Source organism: Coenobita brevimanus, chromosome 79 (assembly GCF_032717465.1).
Source record: "Coenobita brevimanus isolate Jiangsu-jjx chromosome 79, ASM3271746v2, whole genome shotgun sequence".
Lineage (NCBI taxonomy): Eukaryota > Metazoa > Arthropoda > Malacostraca > Decapoda > Coenobitidae > Coenobita > Coenobita brevimanus.
This window is the reverse complement of record NC_137032.1, coordinates 20843526-20860380: the sequence shown is the minus strand read 5'-3', so window position 1 is coordinate 20860380 and position 16855 is coordinate 20843526. Positions and strand designations below refer to the sequence as shown.

The 16855-nt window shown below is 42.7% G+C and overlaps 1 protein-coding gene across 1 annotated transcript in view; it reads right to left on the bottom strand.

The window, feature by feature from the left end:
* Positions 1–16855, bottom strand: part of LOC145409053 (putative neural-cadherin 2) — a 395645-nt gene that overhangs the window by 224486 nt on the left and 154304 nt on the right. Inside the window, exon 4 of the mRNA XM_080279608.1 lies at positions 6958–7122. Coding sequence (XP_080135734.1) covers positions 6958–7122 — 165 coding nt within the window. The remainder of the gene's footprint in view (positions 1–6957; positions 7123–16855) is intronic.

The following is a 16855-nucleotide window of genomic DNA, read 5'->3' as shown; positions in this document are numbered from 1 at the left end:
CCTGACTTAGCGAAAAGGTACCGCTACCTGTCTTGCACATGAGGATTTGTTACAAACACGCGTTGCACTGTTTACATGTTGTTTACACAAGAGACATAACCAAATCAATCACTTTATGAGAAATACAGTATAGTTCACCACTAAAGTACATGCACATACTCTGTATGTCATGCTGCATTTCGCTACCTTTGCATTAACTCAGATGTGAGAGACGATATTTTTCTTACGAGAGCACGCTGCACTGTTTACGTGTTTTTTTCACATGAGACATAACCAAATCTATCACTTTGTGAGAAATACAGTATAGTTCACCATTAAAGTACATGCACGTGTTCCATAGGTCACGTAGGTAGCCCCTAACTGTGCGCTAAGTCAGGTGTAGCAGACGATGTTTTTCAAGGACATGCACGTATATCATGAATCCTTGTGTTGTGCCAGTGTTGAGCAAAGGTCTTGGCTGGCTGTAAATACAATATCTTGATTGCATTATTTCAGCTCACAACCCTAGCACAGCAATTTCATTCTCCAGTTGGCGTGCAAGGACGGTAAGTCTTTTGCAACGATGAAACAGGGGTTGGCACCAGACGAGTGGAGAAGACTCCTCGATGAGATCAAGTAGGAGAGAGACAGTGAGACAGACCGTTCTGGGGTGGAGGATATTGACATCACGTCTCCCAGCCAGCAAGTGGATCTGCCCCACCGCCTTCCACAACAGGAGGCAACACCACCATCGGAGGCTGGCCTCACCACAGGGCACTCCCCACGTCTAGGACCTACCAGTCCCACTGTTGTCTTTGTCGGCTCTTCATCTCCAGGCCCCTCTGCCCCCTTGCCCGAGCCAGTATCACTGGAAGCTGGGCAATTGTATGTGGCCATGGCCCCTCCACCCACGTCTGCTGTGCAGGATGCTACGGTGACATCCTCACTGGCCAGGCCGAGGAGAATGGTGTCCCCAGAGCCCTCTGTCTTGTCCTCGTCCTTGTCCGAGCTGTCCCCTCCTAGACGAGGGCACTGTGGTCCGCTGCCCGGACATGGGGTACATCCAAGGGGTCGGAGGGCGGGCCAAAGGGTGTCGGTAGAGCAGTGGCCCGTTCACACTGAACCACGGGCCGTTCACTGGCTCCCCAGGCATCAAGGTGGATGTCTCAACAACTCTGCTGCAGTTCTTCCAGCTCTTCTTCACTCAGGAGTTGTTGTCATATCTCACCGTGGAAACCAACCAGTATGCCACATTCCTGGGGACAGCTGGATGCCTAGTTCACCTGTAATGAAGAGGAGATGGACAAGTTCCTGGGGTTGTACCTGTACATGGGGGTCGTGCACATGCCCACCATCAGGCACTACTGGAGGAGTCCTGCGCTGCAAGACTACGCAAGGTTCAGGTAGACACCATCCTGAAGCACTTCCACACCTTCAACTCGTTCGCCATACCTCAGGACAACAAAGATCGGCTCATCCGCGTTCGCATGGTCATGGAGTACCTCCTTCAGCAGTTCCAGTCAACGTACTAACCCAAGGAGCAGCTCAGCCTCGATGAGGGCTCTCTGGGGTGGACAGGCAGGCTGTCCTTCCACATCTACAACCCCCAGAAGTCCACCAAGTATGCCATCAAGCTCTGCATGGTGGCTGAGTCATCCTTGGGCTACATCTGAAACCTAGAAGTATACACGGCAGTGCAGCAGACCCTCGAGAATTCTGTGTGGGGCCTTGTGGAACCACTGAAGGACCAGAGCAACAAGTTGTTCATGGACAACTATTACAGTTCTGTAGCCCTGTGTGAACGACTCTTCACGGCAGGCATTTACGTGTGTGGGACCCTAAGGACGCCTAGAGGAGCACCACACCAGCTGCAGGCCATCGCCAGGGCTAAGAGCCTGCCTGAGAGGGGCATGGCATACAGGCACACGGACAATGTGCTCATCTTGCTGTGGAGGGACAAGCACATTGTGATCATTGTGTCCACCTTCCACAGCGCCGACACCATTCTGAAGAGGGTTCGAGGGAAGGTGCGGGGTAATGATGGGTGGACAACCTATGTGGAGAAGGTTGTCAACAAGCCTGTCGTAGCGGAGGACTACAACAGGTACGTGGTGGGGTGGATCATTTCGATCAGATGGTCCAGTACTACCCCATCCAACAGCAAACCGTCAAGTGGACGAAGAAGATCACCTTCTACTTCACCCAGATGGCGCTCTTCAATGTGTTCGCCTAGTACAAAAAGTACAGACGTGGAACAGTAACTCTCCTTGAATTTGTGGAGCAGATCATGTACGATCTTCTGCATTTCGATGAAGAGGACTGGCCTGCGTCTGGACACGTAATCCACCCCGCCCCAGACCATCCTACCCGACGGCCAGCACCAGCAAGACCTGGTACCCAACAGGCACAGGCACCAGCACAACGATGGGCCCAGCCACCACTAGCACCAGCACCACCTGCAGGAGGACCACCACAGGTCCCATCACTGCCACCAGCACCACCTGCAGCAGGCCCATCATGGGTGCTGTCACTGCCACCAGCACCACCTGCAGGAGACCCATCACAGGTGCCAGCACTGCCACTGCCTACAGTTGCTGGTCCGTCGGGTGAACCCATGCCTGGGCCTGCAGCTGCCCCTTCCCAACGACAGGACCATGGAGCACGAGGGCATCCAATCAAGCGTCACCAGATGATAGACGATGACATTAGGTTGGACCGTACTCTAAGCCACCACCGGGCGAGGATCCGCAATGGGAAGAGGCTCAGGTGTACCTTGGGCTTCAGGTTGGGGGTGAGGAAGGACACAAGGAACATGTGCCCTGTATGTGATATGCCGCATTGCATGAGTGATTGTTTCGAATGGTACCATGCCGAGCAATCACTACTGGACCACACACACACACACACACACACACACACACACACACACACACACACACACACACAGTACAACACTCCTCACCTCCAAACCCATCTGGTCTTGCAGGAAGAGCATCGCCACTGGAGAAGTAAGTGATTTCCTTTTTTAATTTATCTATTTACCTATCTTTATGTCAGTATATTTACACATACATATATATTGTTCTTTACATCGACACAAATGACAGGGAAATAAGTACAGCTTCAGTTTCAGCTGCTAGCAATGGGTGTAGTGTTCATGTGTGGTTTCTGAGAGGACTATAAAGAAAACCAGATGTTATTTTAGAACAGCAGTTGGAATAAAACTAAAAAAAAGAAAAATACCTAGCAAGCATAAAAATGTTTGTGCGCTATGGAAAAAGAACGTAAGTGAACGCGGCTGATGGCAGTTCAGCGTGCCGGTGGGTGCACTGTAATATTTTGCATTTTTCTCGAAAACTATGAGGCATAGGAGAACCATTCTGTCTCAAATAAAAGCCCATGAAATTCTGCATACGATGATGAAATAAAACATAACATTGCCGCGAAAAGTTTTTTGCTAGAGCTCCCCAAATAAAAAATCTGTTGTCTGTCGAAAATAGGTTTTACTTTTTCACATATTACTCGAAAACCATACCTCATATCAAAATGCTAATGATCTCATTCGAAAGCTAATAAAATTCTCTTTCAAATGATGTATAACATGTAGAGATATGTTACTAAACATTCGAGTTATGATGTTGGGAATTGAGATTAATGTTACCAAATGTTAATTCACACCACCCTAATGTATGTATAGTTTTTTTTTTTTTCTTATCATGTAGAACAAACATCGACGAATAGGAGTATATAGGTTTTGTGGCAAAATAAGTATGTTTGGGTGGTGAAAACAAGCCAAGAATACACTTTTTTGGGAGGCTGCAGCCGGCGGTGGGGGGTGAGGAGAAAGACGAAGTGATGTGGAATGCAAAACTTACTCAAACTTATCGTGACTGAAAGTGTGTGTGTGTGTGTGTGTGTGTGTGTGTGTGTGTGTGTGTGTGTGTGTGTGTCTCTCTCTCTCTGTATATATATATATATATATATATATATATATATATATATATATATATATATGACTCAGCTGTCAGAGGCAACTGACAGTGAACCCTTTTCTGAATCCTCCTACTTTCTCTGTACTCATTTCAAAGCCAAAGGTGGCTGTTGTGTATATGTACACAACGACCTATCTTGCTCTCGTGTTCCTGAACTTGATTCATCTGAATTCTCTACTCTCTGGCTTCGGCTCTCCTGTCATTCTCTGAGGAAATATATCTGCGCTCTTTACTTATCTCCAAATTCTACTATCAAAAATTCTTTGACTATCTTCCTTGTACGATGGAACACATTCTCTCCATTTCTCCTTTCTCTGAAATCTCCATTCTAGGAGATTTCAATGTTCACCACCACCTTTAGGCCTTGCTCTCCTCTCCTTTCACTGATCCACCTGGTGAACAAGCCTACCTCTTTTCTCTCCTTAATGACCTAGAGCAACTTGTACAGCACCCACCCGTATCCTTGACCGCCTTGGAGAGAGCACCAACGTACTTGACCTCTTCCTTACAACTAATTCTTCTGCCTACATTCTTAATCTTTTTTCTCCGTTGGGCTCCTCCAATCATAACCTTGTTGTCTTAACCTGTCCTATCGCTCCAGTACAGCCTGTGGACCCTCCAAAGAAATGTTGACTGTGACACTTTGGAGCTGTGGATTTGACTGCCCTCAAGCAGTACTTCTTCGATTTTCCCTGGAATTAATTATTGCTTCCATGGCTGGGAGCCCTCTGAGTGTGCTCTGCACATTACTGAGGTTATTCTTTCGGGCATGGAAGCATACATTCCTTTGACTAATGCAGGAAAGCCTTCGTTTAATCACGATTGTTCTAATGCTGTCTGCAACAGGGAGAGGGCCTATAAAAGGTACCAGAGCCAACCCATCACTGAATCACGTCTTTTTCATGTTTCTGCCCGGAATCGTGCTAATTCTGTTCTTCGCTCTGCAAAAAATGATTTCATCCGTACTAAATGCTCTCAACTCTCCAACTAAAAGTCTTCCCGCTCCTTCTGGCACCTTGCCAAAAACCTTTCTAACAACTTTATCATCCTTCCCTCTTCTTTTCAACTCTGATGGCTCTGTAGCTATTACTTCTACTGATAAAGCAGATCTCTTCACTCAGACATTCTCCTCCAGTTCCACCTTAGATAATTCCTGTGCTATTCCTCCATCACTTCCCTCCTTTGACTTCCTTATGGCTGATAGTAAAATTTCTTCAACTCATGTATTTTCTGCCATCACTGGCCTCAATACTAACAAGGTATATGAGCCTGATGGAGTCCCTCCTGTTGTTCTCAAGAACTGTGCTTCTGTGCTTACATCCTGCCTAGGTAAACTCTTTCTCCTTGGTCTTTCAACTTGTACCTTTCCTTCTTGCTGGAAGTTTGCTCTCATTCAGCCAGTCCCAAAGAAGGGTGACCATTCCCAACCCTCTCACTATCGTCCAATTGCTTTAACATCCTGTGTCTCAAAAGTTTTCGAGTCAATTCTTAACAGAAAAATTTTAAAGCATCTTTCCTATCACAACCTTCTTTCTGATCGTCAGTATGAGTTTCGTCAGGGACGCTCCGCCAGCAATCTTCTCACCTACCTTTCAGAATCCTGGTCATCCTCCTTTTGGGACTTTGGCGAAAGATTTGCCATTGCACTTGACATCTCAAAGGCTTTCGATCGAGTCTGGCATAATTCTTTAATTTCCAAACTGCCCTCTTATGGTTTCTATCCTTCTATCTGTGCCTTCATCTGTAGCTTCCTTTCTGGTCGTTTTATTGCCGCTGTTGTAGACGGCCATCGTTCTTCTCGTAGATCTATCAACAGTGGTGTTCCTCAGGGCTCTGTCCTATCACCAACTCTCTTCTTTTTATTCATCAATGATCTAAGCTCTATATCTAATCCTATCCACTCGTACACTGATGATTCCACCCTTCACCTTTCCATTCGTTTTTTGCAACGTCTATCTCAGCAGTTACTTCAACAAACAAGGGATAAGGCTATGGCACACCTAATGTCTGACTTGGCTTGTATCTCTGATGGGTAAAAATAATCTTGTTGTTTTTATTGCATCAAAAACTCAGTTTTTACACCTATCAACCCATCAAAATCTTCCACAGGAGTACCCACTAATGTTTATTAATATCCACCTCAATCCTGCATTATCCATGAACATGCTTGGGGTTTCATTCACACGGGAATTGTCTTGGAAATATCATATTGCATCTCTTGTAAATCTACTTCCAAGAGATTGGGTGTGCTAAGCCGACTCCACGCCTTCTTTACCAATGCATAGTTGTTGACTTTATACTGTACACGGGTTTTATTCGCCCCTGTGTGGAGTACAACTCTCATATGTGAGGAGGCTCCCCACATACAGCTCTTCTCAATAGGGTGGAGTCAAAGGCTTATTCGTCTCATCAACTCTCCTCCTCATACTGGCTTCCTTCAACCTCTGTCTTTCGCTACACTGATGCCTCTTTATCTCTTTTCTATCACTACTTCAATGGTCATTGCTTCTCTGAACTGTCTGCTTGCATCCCTCCACCTCTACGATGGGCGCATAACAACCGTCTAGCAACAAACTCCCACCCCTTTTCTGTCCAGCTCTCTAATGCAAGAGTTAACCGTTACTCCCAGTCCTTCATTTATGCAACAGGTCAACTCCGGAACTGTCTCTTTCCGTCTGTATTTCCTACTTCCTATGATCTCCAGTCTTTCAAACGCAGTGTGTCCAAGTATCTCGAAATGAATGGATCTTGAATTTGGGTCTTTTGTATTTTTTTTTCTTGGAACGTTCTGCGGGCTCAGCCTTTGGGTCCTTCTTCCTCGCATATATATATATATATATATATATATATATATATATATATATATATATAAAGAGAGAGAGAGAGAGAGAGAGAGAGAGAGAGGTAACAATGAGAAGCATTAAAATAGTGAAACTCCTCTTCCTCTCAGTCATATGATCCAGTAATGATATTCTGTCCTCCTGACCTTGGCTATGGTGGCTGGAAGGTCCCTGTCGTCCTCCTCTATGACCGTGATCTTTGGGTCGGGGTGAATGAAGTAGGGAGGATTATCGTTGACGTCCCTCACCCGCACCTGCACCACAGCATGAGCACTTGTCCCACCAGTCTCCGCCACCACCACCACTGAGTGCTGCAACATCACAACATAGCACACACTGTGAATAATTATGACCACCGTAACGAGAGAGAGAGAGAGAGAGAGAGAGAGAGAGAGAGAGAGAGAGAGTTGGATGAACGAAGTTGGTAAATTACTTACAGAGGAGAGTATGTCAGAGAGGCTGGTTTGTTGTGTGTGAGGTGTCGTTACTTAACAGTGCCAGAAGTGTTTGGAATTTCTGATATTGAGGCCACCCCCATAGGATGCGGGGTCAATAAATAAATATATAGAAAGGTTAACTCTTCTTTGTATGAGAGTAAAATCAGTCTTTGGTTTAGGATTACTTCTAACACTGTAGTTTAAAATATTTACAAATATTTTCATTGACATCAGCTGCATGATAACTCTATTTCATATTATATTTCTTTCACTTTTGATAATGATTTATTCACACAGTTTTTTGTGTATTTGTATACCTACCATATCTAAACTAATACTCGTATAAAATTTGTTCATTATTCACCGTTGCATCGATCTCTTTCTCAAAATCGTATAACCAACAGCCTCTCACATGACCTTAGCATGTGAGAAGTTTCTCTGCTTTCCAAATTTACATTTTCAACGCCTTTTTTGATTTCATGTGTGCATTACACTGTGTAACAAAGAATTTGTTTATTCAATTATTTGGTCTTGTTAGACTCAGTTTTCCACGCTCATTCGAATGGTGGATGTTTTGTTTGTCTACCTCTAGGTTTTCGTCAACAATTGGCAATTATTTATTTCCAGTCTTGTTACCGCGCACTGTTGTGAGGGCTGACGTATCATTTACCACGTCACACACACACACACACACACACACACACACACACACATTCTGCGTCCATGCAGATTTCACTGATATGACCATTATTGCATCATGCAACACGGATCGATTCAGTTAATTCGATGAGCTGGTTTCACGTTGCTAGTTTGGCTGGTCAGCGTATTTTTTAGCTGTTTCTAAAGGTTTTCCTACTGATGAGAATGAACAGTAGACGTTCTTGCAAGCTGTCAGCTGATAAATTTTGTTGTGAATGTGGAGAATATATTGGACCAAAGATGATCAAACACAAAATCCACTTTGATACCAAATTTGCTCGTGCATACAAAGCATATTTTGGCGTTGCAGTGGGTGATCAAGATAAGGATTGGGCTCCGCACTACACTTGTGGCAGCTGTCTCTCTGTGCTTGAAGCTTGGTTACGAGTAACGAGAAAGAAGATGCCTTTCGCAGTTCCGCGAGTGTGGCGAGAGCCTTCAAATCACCACGGTGATTGTTATTTTTGCATGGTTGATATAAGTGGTGCAAAGAGCATTAAGGGCAGAAAGAACACTGTATATCCAAATTTGTCTTCTTCAACCTCTCTGGTGCCCCACAACCATGAGCTGGCGATTCTTGTCCCTCCTGCAGACACGGAAGTTGTCTCTGACATGAGGACATCGTAAGTGACAGAGGGGAGAGTCATGATGAATCGTATGTTGGAGAATGTTCCAGAGACACTCCACACTTTCCCAATCAGCAAGAACTGGATGACTTGGTCAGATATTTAGGGCTTACCAAGTCCAATGCTGAGCTGCTGGCATCACGTCTAAGTGAATGGAACTTGTTGGATCCCAGCTGCAAGTTGAGTTATAGGAATTGCCACTGCAAGTTGCATCCTTCTTAAAATTTTGTGAAGAAACCTCGTTGTGTTATTGTTTTGATGTTAAAGGTTTGTTCTAAGCCGTAGGAGTGTGGTACAAGACCTCAGAATGGCGACGCTTCATAGACAGTTCATTAAAGAGCCTAAAAGCTGTACTTTTGCATAACGGCAATGAACTCCCATCAATTCCAGTTGCACATTCTGTGGAAATGAAAGAAGGCTATGAGAATGTGAAGACTTGTCTGACAAAGATCAAGCACTCAGATCACATGGGAGGTTTCAGAAGTAATTCGTTCCTATTTGGAATGCAAGGCGGTAATACGAAGTACTCATGTTTATTATGCTTGTCAGACAGCGAGAGCGATGCAAAACATTTCGTGAGGAAAGGCTGGCCTCTCAGAGAGTCTCACACCAGGTTCGTGAACGTTCAGAGAGCTCCACTGATCTCCAGAGAGAAGGTATTGCTACTGCTGCTGCACATAAAATTTGGTCTTGTGAAACAATTCGCGAAAGCCATCGACAAGGGTGGCAATGCATTTCTGCATATCCGATCAATGTTTCCCAAGTTGAGCGTGGCAAAGGTGACGGTTGGCATATTCACCGGGCCGCACGTTCGAAGAATGCTTGCAAGTCGTAAACTCCAGGGTAAAATGACCAATGATGAAGAGCACGCTTGGAACGCTTTCAGAGGGGTTGTGGCAACCAGAGGAGACCAGATTCCCCACAGCTCGTCGATGACCTGATCGGCGCATTCAACCAGCTTGGATGCAGAATGTCAATCAAATTGCACTATCTGCATTCCCACCTTGATTTCTTCAAAAGCAGCTTGGATGCAATCAGCGAAGAGAAACCAATGGTTCCACCAGGACATTCTGCTGATGGAAACCAGATATCAGGGCAGGTAGAACAAGGCGATGATGGGTGATTACTTTTGGGATTAATATGCAATTGCCATCACAGGTACAGAAGAAAGTCAAGATCAAATGTGCATTTCTAGATACTGTGTGCCCTGCATTCCTTGTGATGTTACTGTTTGCTCATCTTCTAGTTATATTCATACTATACACCCGGAAATATATAAATTCTTTGACATTCTTAACATTCTCGAAATGGTAACAAGTTGCAGTTCCTGTCCTTGTACAATACATATGTTGTTGCTTAATTCCTGTAACTCTAGATATACACAAAAACAAATAGCATATTCGGAATCTAAGCACTGATAGTGATCAGCAATAGCGTAAAAATCAGCATAAACAAAAAACTGTTTTAATTTTGTTAAACAGTGTTATCGCACTTACAGTTTCTCTAAAACATTGTCCCGGTTTTTAAAGCACAAGGTTTATGTAGGTTATATTTATTTAATGGGAGAGTGCTTCAGATGAAATGATAATACACCAACAAATATTTTGCAGATGTTTACATATATGAAGTTATAAAAAGGGAAAAAGACTTGGTTGACAAAACCTTACAGAAACTATGAACATGTACTCTCCACTCATAAATATTTCCCTTGAGAATAAAATCGAAAAACAAAAACAGTGTTAATCTATGTATCACCTGAGCAAAGCAAGATTTTGACCCAGTGTGTACTGCGAGACTGGAAGAGGAAACCAAACATTTTAACTCCCTCTAATTTGATAATGTATTTTCTCTTTTATGCTTACCACACACAGTTATTCTCCTCACATGAAAATTTTTAATATGAAGGGATTAATTATAACCCAAATATCTATTTCACTGGACGGACACTTTCCGACTCTTAATTATAGGAGTAATTCTTTGCAAGCAGCAATATGAACAAAAACATACATGGATATATATATATATATATATATATATATATATATATATATATATATATATATTGATACATAGCCTATGATTTCATCATCCTTTGTGTAATTTTAACGCACAGTATGCTGCATGTTTGATCACGAGCGTGTTCTGCCTCAGTCCCCCCCTTCTACCGTTATAGTAGAGTAAGTCGTCCTTTCTGTTGTTCAGAGCAGGATTGTCAGCTCTTTGTCCCCTATGGCTTCATTTGCGCGTCCTTATTACAAGTTGTATCAAGCTCTGCTGGCCCCTATATAATGAGCTCAGTCTCTGCATCATTGCCACTTAGATCTACTCCTCATTTTGTTCACATCTCTGTCCTCCCCTGTACCGTTATTATTATTGTGAGTGCTCCGGAAGTCTCCAACCTTCTAGCAGCTGTGTAATTTGAGTATAACTGTTATTGCATTTTTTCCTTGTACTGTATAGCATAAGGTGTTGATTTGTAGGCCTAGTGAGGTTTTTTTGTAATTTATGTGGGATTCATTTTGTCAGCCAGTTTTAATATTATTTTGTATCTGTAATAATTTATCTTGCATTAACTGAGCATTACCCAGTGTATTTTCATTTTATCAGGGCTGACTTAGGTAAATTTACTCTTGCTACTTTCATGTTAATAGTGGCCATTGCAGTTAACCATATATTTAACCTGTTTCTTGCCATTACATTATCCTTATGAGTCCTGAATGTTTTGTTGTTAGTTTGAGCATTAAACTTTAACTTGTAATTTTACCTAACTCTTTTGTTTTGAACCTGGAACTTTACGGGACAGTAGTGACTCTTAGTATTCTCACTTAAAGTGTACATCATCTTTCTCTGTTCCGTAACATAAATTTGGCGACCTCGCCAGGATATTCAGGATATTATCATAAGGATATTGCTTGATATTTTGTGACTTACTTATTCATGATGTCTACTATTACTACACTTGATGAAGCCAAAGATTTTTTGTCAAATATGCAAACAGTGTTGGATGTAGAAAACAGAACAAAGAATGAACTTAAGCTTGTTGCTCAACAATTGGGAATTGCTGTTCGCTCTTATCATTCTAAAGATCAAATTGTTGACATGATTAATGAAAGCTTGTTTAATGTAACTCCTCCAAATGAGCAAACGCAGATTGAATTAGCTAAGTTACAGCTAGCCCTGCAGGAGGCTCGTGTGAAGGAAGCTGAATTTCAAGCACATGCTAAGGAGGCTGAGTCTCAGGCTAAGGAGGCTTGTGTTAAGGAGGCTGAGTTTCACGCACAAGTTGAACTTGCTAGGATTCAGGCAGACCATGAGTATGGCATGAAACAAGGTGGAACTGGATCATCTAGCTCTGATGATTTTGATGTGGCTAAAAATGTTAAACTTGTCCCTCCTTTTAATGAATCTGATTTAACAAAGTATTTTCAGTTGTTTGAGAGGGTAGCTACAGGTTTTAATTGGCCCAAAAAGTATTGGCCAGTACTCCTACAAACTGTTTTCACCGGTAAAGCTCAAGTAACTTATGCATCTTTGGCTCTTGATCAATCTGATAATTATGATGTAGTTAAGAGCTTGATTCTTAAGGCCTATGAGCTTGTTCCTGAAGCTTATAGAGTAAAATTTAGGACAACTTACAAGCAAGATAAGCAATCCCATGTTGAGTATGCAAAAATCAAAGAAGATCTGTTAGAGCAGTGGTTAAATTCTAAGAATGTGGATTCTGATTTTGGTAAATTTAAGCAGATGATTTTGCTGGAGGACTTCAAGAGGTGTATTTATAAAGATGTAAGCTTATATCTTCATGAGAGAAGAATAGATAATTTGTCTGATGCTGCAGTTTTAGCTGATGAATATGTTCTCACTCACAAGAGATATTCTAAAGAAAAAAGGAAAGCTGAGAGTAAGTACGTTGCCTCTACTCAGAGTACAGGTAACAGGAAAGAGAATAAAGATGATGTTTCTCAGGAAGTAAATACCAGCTTCACCTCTAGATTTCAGAAAAGTAAATGTACTTATTGTAGTAAGCTTGGTCATACTACGGAGAAATGTTTCAGGAGACAGCGTGATGTGAACAAAAAGGAGTCTTTAAATCTTCAGTCAATTGGTCTAGTGTCCACCCTTGAGAGTTCCCAGAATTCTTTAACCGAGTTAACTGAACCTGCTTTGAGGGGTAACTTAAATTCTCATGATGGAGCTCCTCTTTTGAGCAGTAACGTGGGTGACACTCTCAAGAGTTCATGTGCTAATTTCCTGTCTAATGGTTTTGTCAGTCCTCTGGACAGTAATGACAGGAAGTCAGTTAAAATATATCGTGATACAGGTGCTTGCCAATCCCTTGTGCTGACCAGTGTTCTAGGCTCTAATGTTAATTCCTCTGATGAAACTGTAATCTTACAAGGTGTAGGGAATAATTACTTCTCTGTCCCTCTGTGCAGAGTGAATTTAGAGTCTGGTTTTGTTAATGGTTCCGTTATGGTTGGGTTGGTTGAGACACTCCCAATGTCAGGTGTAACTTTCTTACTTGGAAATGATATTGGTGGAAGTCAAGTGTGTCCAGCTCCTCAGTTGTCTGGTGAGCCAGTGGCTGCGACCCAAGATTGTGATGTCCCTGATGTGTTCCCTGCATGTGCTGTCACTAGGGCTAAGTCTGAAGTTACTGGTGATTTAGAGGATAATGATGATGATGATGTTATCCTAGCTGACACTTTTCTTGCTAATTTGGACCACTCACCAGATGAGGCAGTACCCCGTAGTGTTGATAATTTGTCTCGTCAAGAGTTGGTTGAGTTGCAGGTTGCTAACCCTGAGTTGAAAGGTCTAGCTAACTCTGCTTACAGTGAAGAAGAGTCAGCCGGTGCTTCTACTTGTTATTATGTAAAGTCAGGAGTACTTATGAGGAAGTGGAGACCCCCAACAGCATAAGCCGACTGTGAATGGGAGGTTGTACATCAAGTTGTCATCCCTCGTGTTTGTAGGCAGGATATCATTAGAGTGGCTCATGATTCCAGTTTGGCAGGACACCTTGGAGTTAGGAAGACTGTGGCACGCATTTTGAAACACTTCTACTGGCCAGGTATCTTCAGGGATGTTTCCTGGTATTGTAAGTCTTGTCACACCTGTCAAGTTGTGAGGAAGTGTAATCAGACCGAAAAGGTTGCACCTCTAGTTCCCATTCCTCCTTTTGAGGCGCCTTTCACCCGTGTGTTGGTGGATATTGTGGGCCCTCTTCCTAAGACTTCTTCAGGATTTTCTTATGTGTTGACCCTGATTGATATGGCTACTCGTTATCCTGAAGCCATTCCACTTAGAAACATCTCAGCAAAGAACGTGGTTAAGGAAATGCTAGGGTTCTTCACAAAGTTTGGTCTGCCCAAGGAGGTACAGTCAGACCGGGGAAGTAATTTCATGTTGAATGTTTTCAAGCAGTCTCTGAAAGAGTTAGGCATCACCCAGATCACGTCTTCAGCTTACCATCCCCAGACCCAAGGAGCGTTGGAGAGATATCATCAAACACTCAAATCGATGCTCAAGAAATACTGTTTGGAACATCAGAAAGACTGGGATAAAGGTCTTCCATTCGTTGTATTTGCCGCAAGAGAATCTCTAAATGAATCACTGGGCTTCTCACCTTTTGAACTACTGTTTGGCCATGAAGTAAGAGGACCCCTTAAGTTACTCAAGGAATGCTGGCTGTCGGAGGAAGATGACGTCAACCTGCTGGAGTATGTGATGAAGTTCAAAGAACGGCTGTCCACTGCTTTACAGCTGGCGAGAGAGAATTTAGGAGCTGCTCAGGAGAAAATGAAGACTTGGTATGATAAGAAGTCCAGGTTACGCAACTTTCAGCCAGGAGATGAGGTTTTGATTCTGCTACCAGTTCATGGGCAACCTCTTCAAGCCAAGTTTAGTGGTCCTTATTTCGTGGAGAAGAAACTCAGTGATGTCAACTATGTCATCGCCACACCAGATCGTAGAAAGAACAAGCAACTTTGTCACATCAACATGCTGAAGTTATATCACAGGCGGGACGAAAATAATCCAGTCTGCACTGTAGCTGTTCCACCCGAGTCTGCAAGTGAAGCTCTCCCATGCAGCATGAGCCTGAGTGATAGTTTGGGGAAGAATCCTGATATCATGAATGATCTCCAGACTAAGCTTTCTCATCTACCTCCCGAGGAAAGGCAGGAGTTTTCGGCATTACTGCAGGAGTACCCGCAAGTGTTCCGTGCCACTCCAGGAAGAACCACTGTGTTGATGCATGATGTCGATGTTGGAGACGCAAAGCCAATTAAATTGCCTCCTTACCGTGCGAACCCAGTGAAAGTTCCTCTCATCCAGAAGGAGCTTGGCTACCTGTTGGACCACAAAATGATTGAGCCCTGTCAGAGCGAGTGGAGTTCTCCTGTCACTCTAGTCCCTAAGCCAGGTGGGTCACAGCGGCTTTGCATCGACTACAGACGTGTTAATCAGATCACCAAAACAGACACTTACCCTCTCCCTCGCGTGGAAGATTGCATTGACAAGATCGGAAAGGCTAGGGACATAAGTAAGTTTGATTTGTTAAAGGGATACTGGCAAGTACCTATGACTGAACGTGCTAGGGAGATCTCATGTTTTGTAACACTAGGAAAGACTTTTGCATGTTCCGTAATGCCATATGGTATGAAGAATGCACTAGCCACATTTCAGAAGCTCATGAATGTTGTAACAGAGGGTTTGGCAGGGTGTGTTGTTTATATTGATGATGTATTAATCTTCATTGACAACTGGAAAGATCACCTATGCCATGTCAGTAAATTTCTTGAGCGTTTGGTTCATGCTAATCTTGTAGCTAATTTATCAAAGTGTGAGTTTGGTCAAGCTAAAGTTCAGTACCTTGGGTATGTAATTGGTGATGGACATGTTGCACCACCAGAAGCTAAGGTTCAGGTTATAAGTGATCTTCCCAGACCTAAAAGTAGGAAAGAGCTACAAAGATTTTTGGGAATGGTAGGTTATTACCGGAGATTTGTTCTTAACTTTTTAATTCTTGTATCACCTCTTACAGACCTACTGAAAAAAGGAGTTAAATTTGTCTGGACCGATAACTGTGAATCCTCTTTGAACAAACTTAAAACTATCCTATTAAGTCAGCCAGTGCTCGCTACTCCAAATTTTGCTAAGCCTTTTAAGATGTCTGTTGATGCAAGTGATACAGGAGCTGGGGCTGTTTTGCTGCAAGAGGATGATCAGGGTATTGAACACCCTGTATCTTATTACAGTAAGAAGTTCACTCCACCTCAAAAGAACTACTCAACTATTGAGAAAGAGCTTTTGGCCTTGATTTTGGGTTTACAGCATTTTTCATTTTATTTGTGTTCTGGTTTTGACCCCATAGTCATTTATACCGATCATAACCCACTGAAATTCCTTAGTAAGTTTAAAGATAAAAATCAGAGATTGACAAGATGGAGTCTACTTCTTCAGGAGTATTCATTAGACATACAACATGTCAAGGGGAAAGAAAATGTTATTGCAGATTGCTTATCTAGACTTTAGACCGATTGTTTTAGAGTAATAAGAAATTTCCTTTGTAAATTTCTTTTTCTTTGTGGGGAGGTGTTACATAGCCTATGATTTCATCATCGTTTGTGTAATTTTAATGCACAGTATGCTGCATGCTTGATCACGAGCGTGTTCTGCCTCAGTCCCCCCTTTCTACTGTTATAGTAAAGTCGTCCTTTCTGTTGTTCAGAGCAGGATTATCAGCTCTTTGTCCCCTATGGCTTCATTTGCGCGTCCTTCTTACAAGTTGTATCAAGCTCTGCTGGCCCCTATATAATGAGCTCAGTCTCTGCATCATTGCCACTTAGATCTACTCCTCATTTTGTTCACATCTCTGTCCTCCCCTGTACCGTTATTATTATTGTGAGTGCTCTGGAAGTCTCCAACCTTCTAGCAGCTGTGTAATTTGAGTATAACTGTTACTGCATTTTTTCCTTGTACTGTATAGCATAAGGTGTTGATTTGTAGGCCTAGTGAGGTTTTTTGTAATTTATGTGGGATTCATTTTGTCAGCCAGTTTTAATATTATTTTGTATCTGTAATAATTTATCTTGCATTAACTGAGCATTACCCAGTGTATTTTCATTTTATCAGGGCTGACTTAGGTAAATTTACTCTTGCTAATTTCATGTTAATAGAGACTATTGTAGTTAACCATATATTTAACCTGTTTTTTGCCATTACATTATCCTTATGAGTCCTGAATGTTTTGTTGTTAGTTTGAGCATTAAACTTTA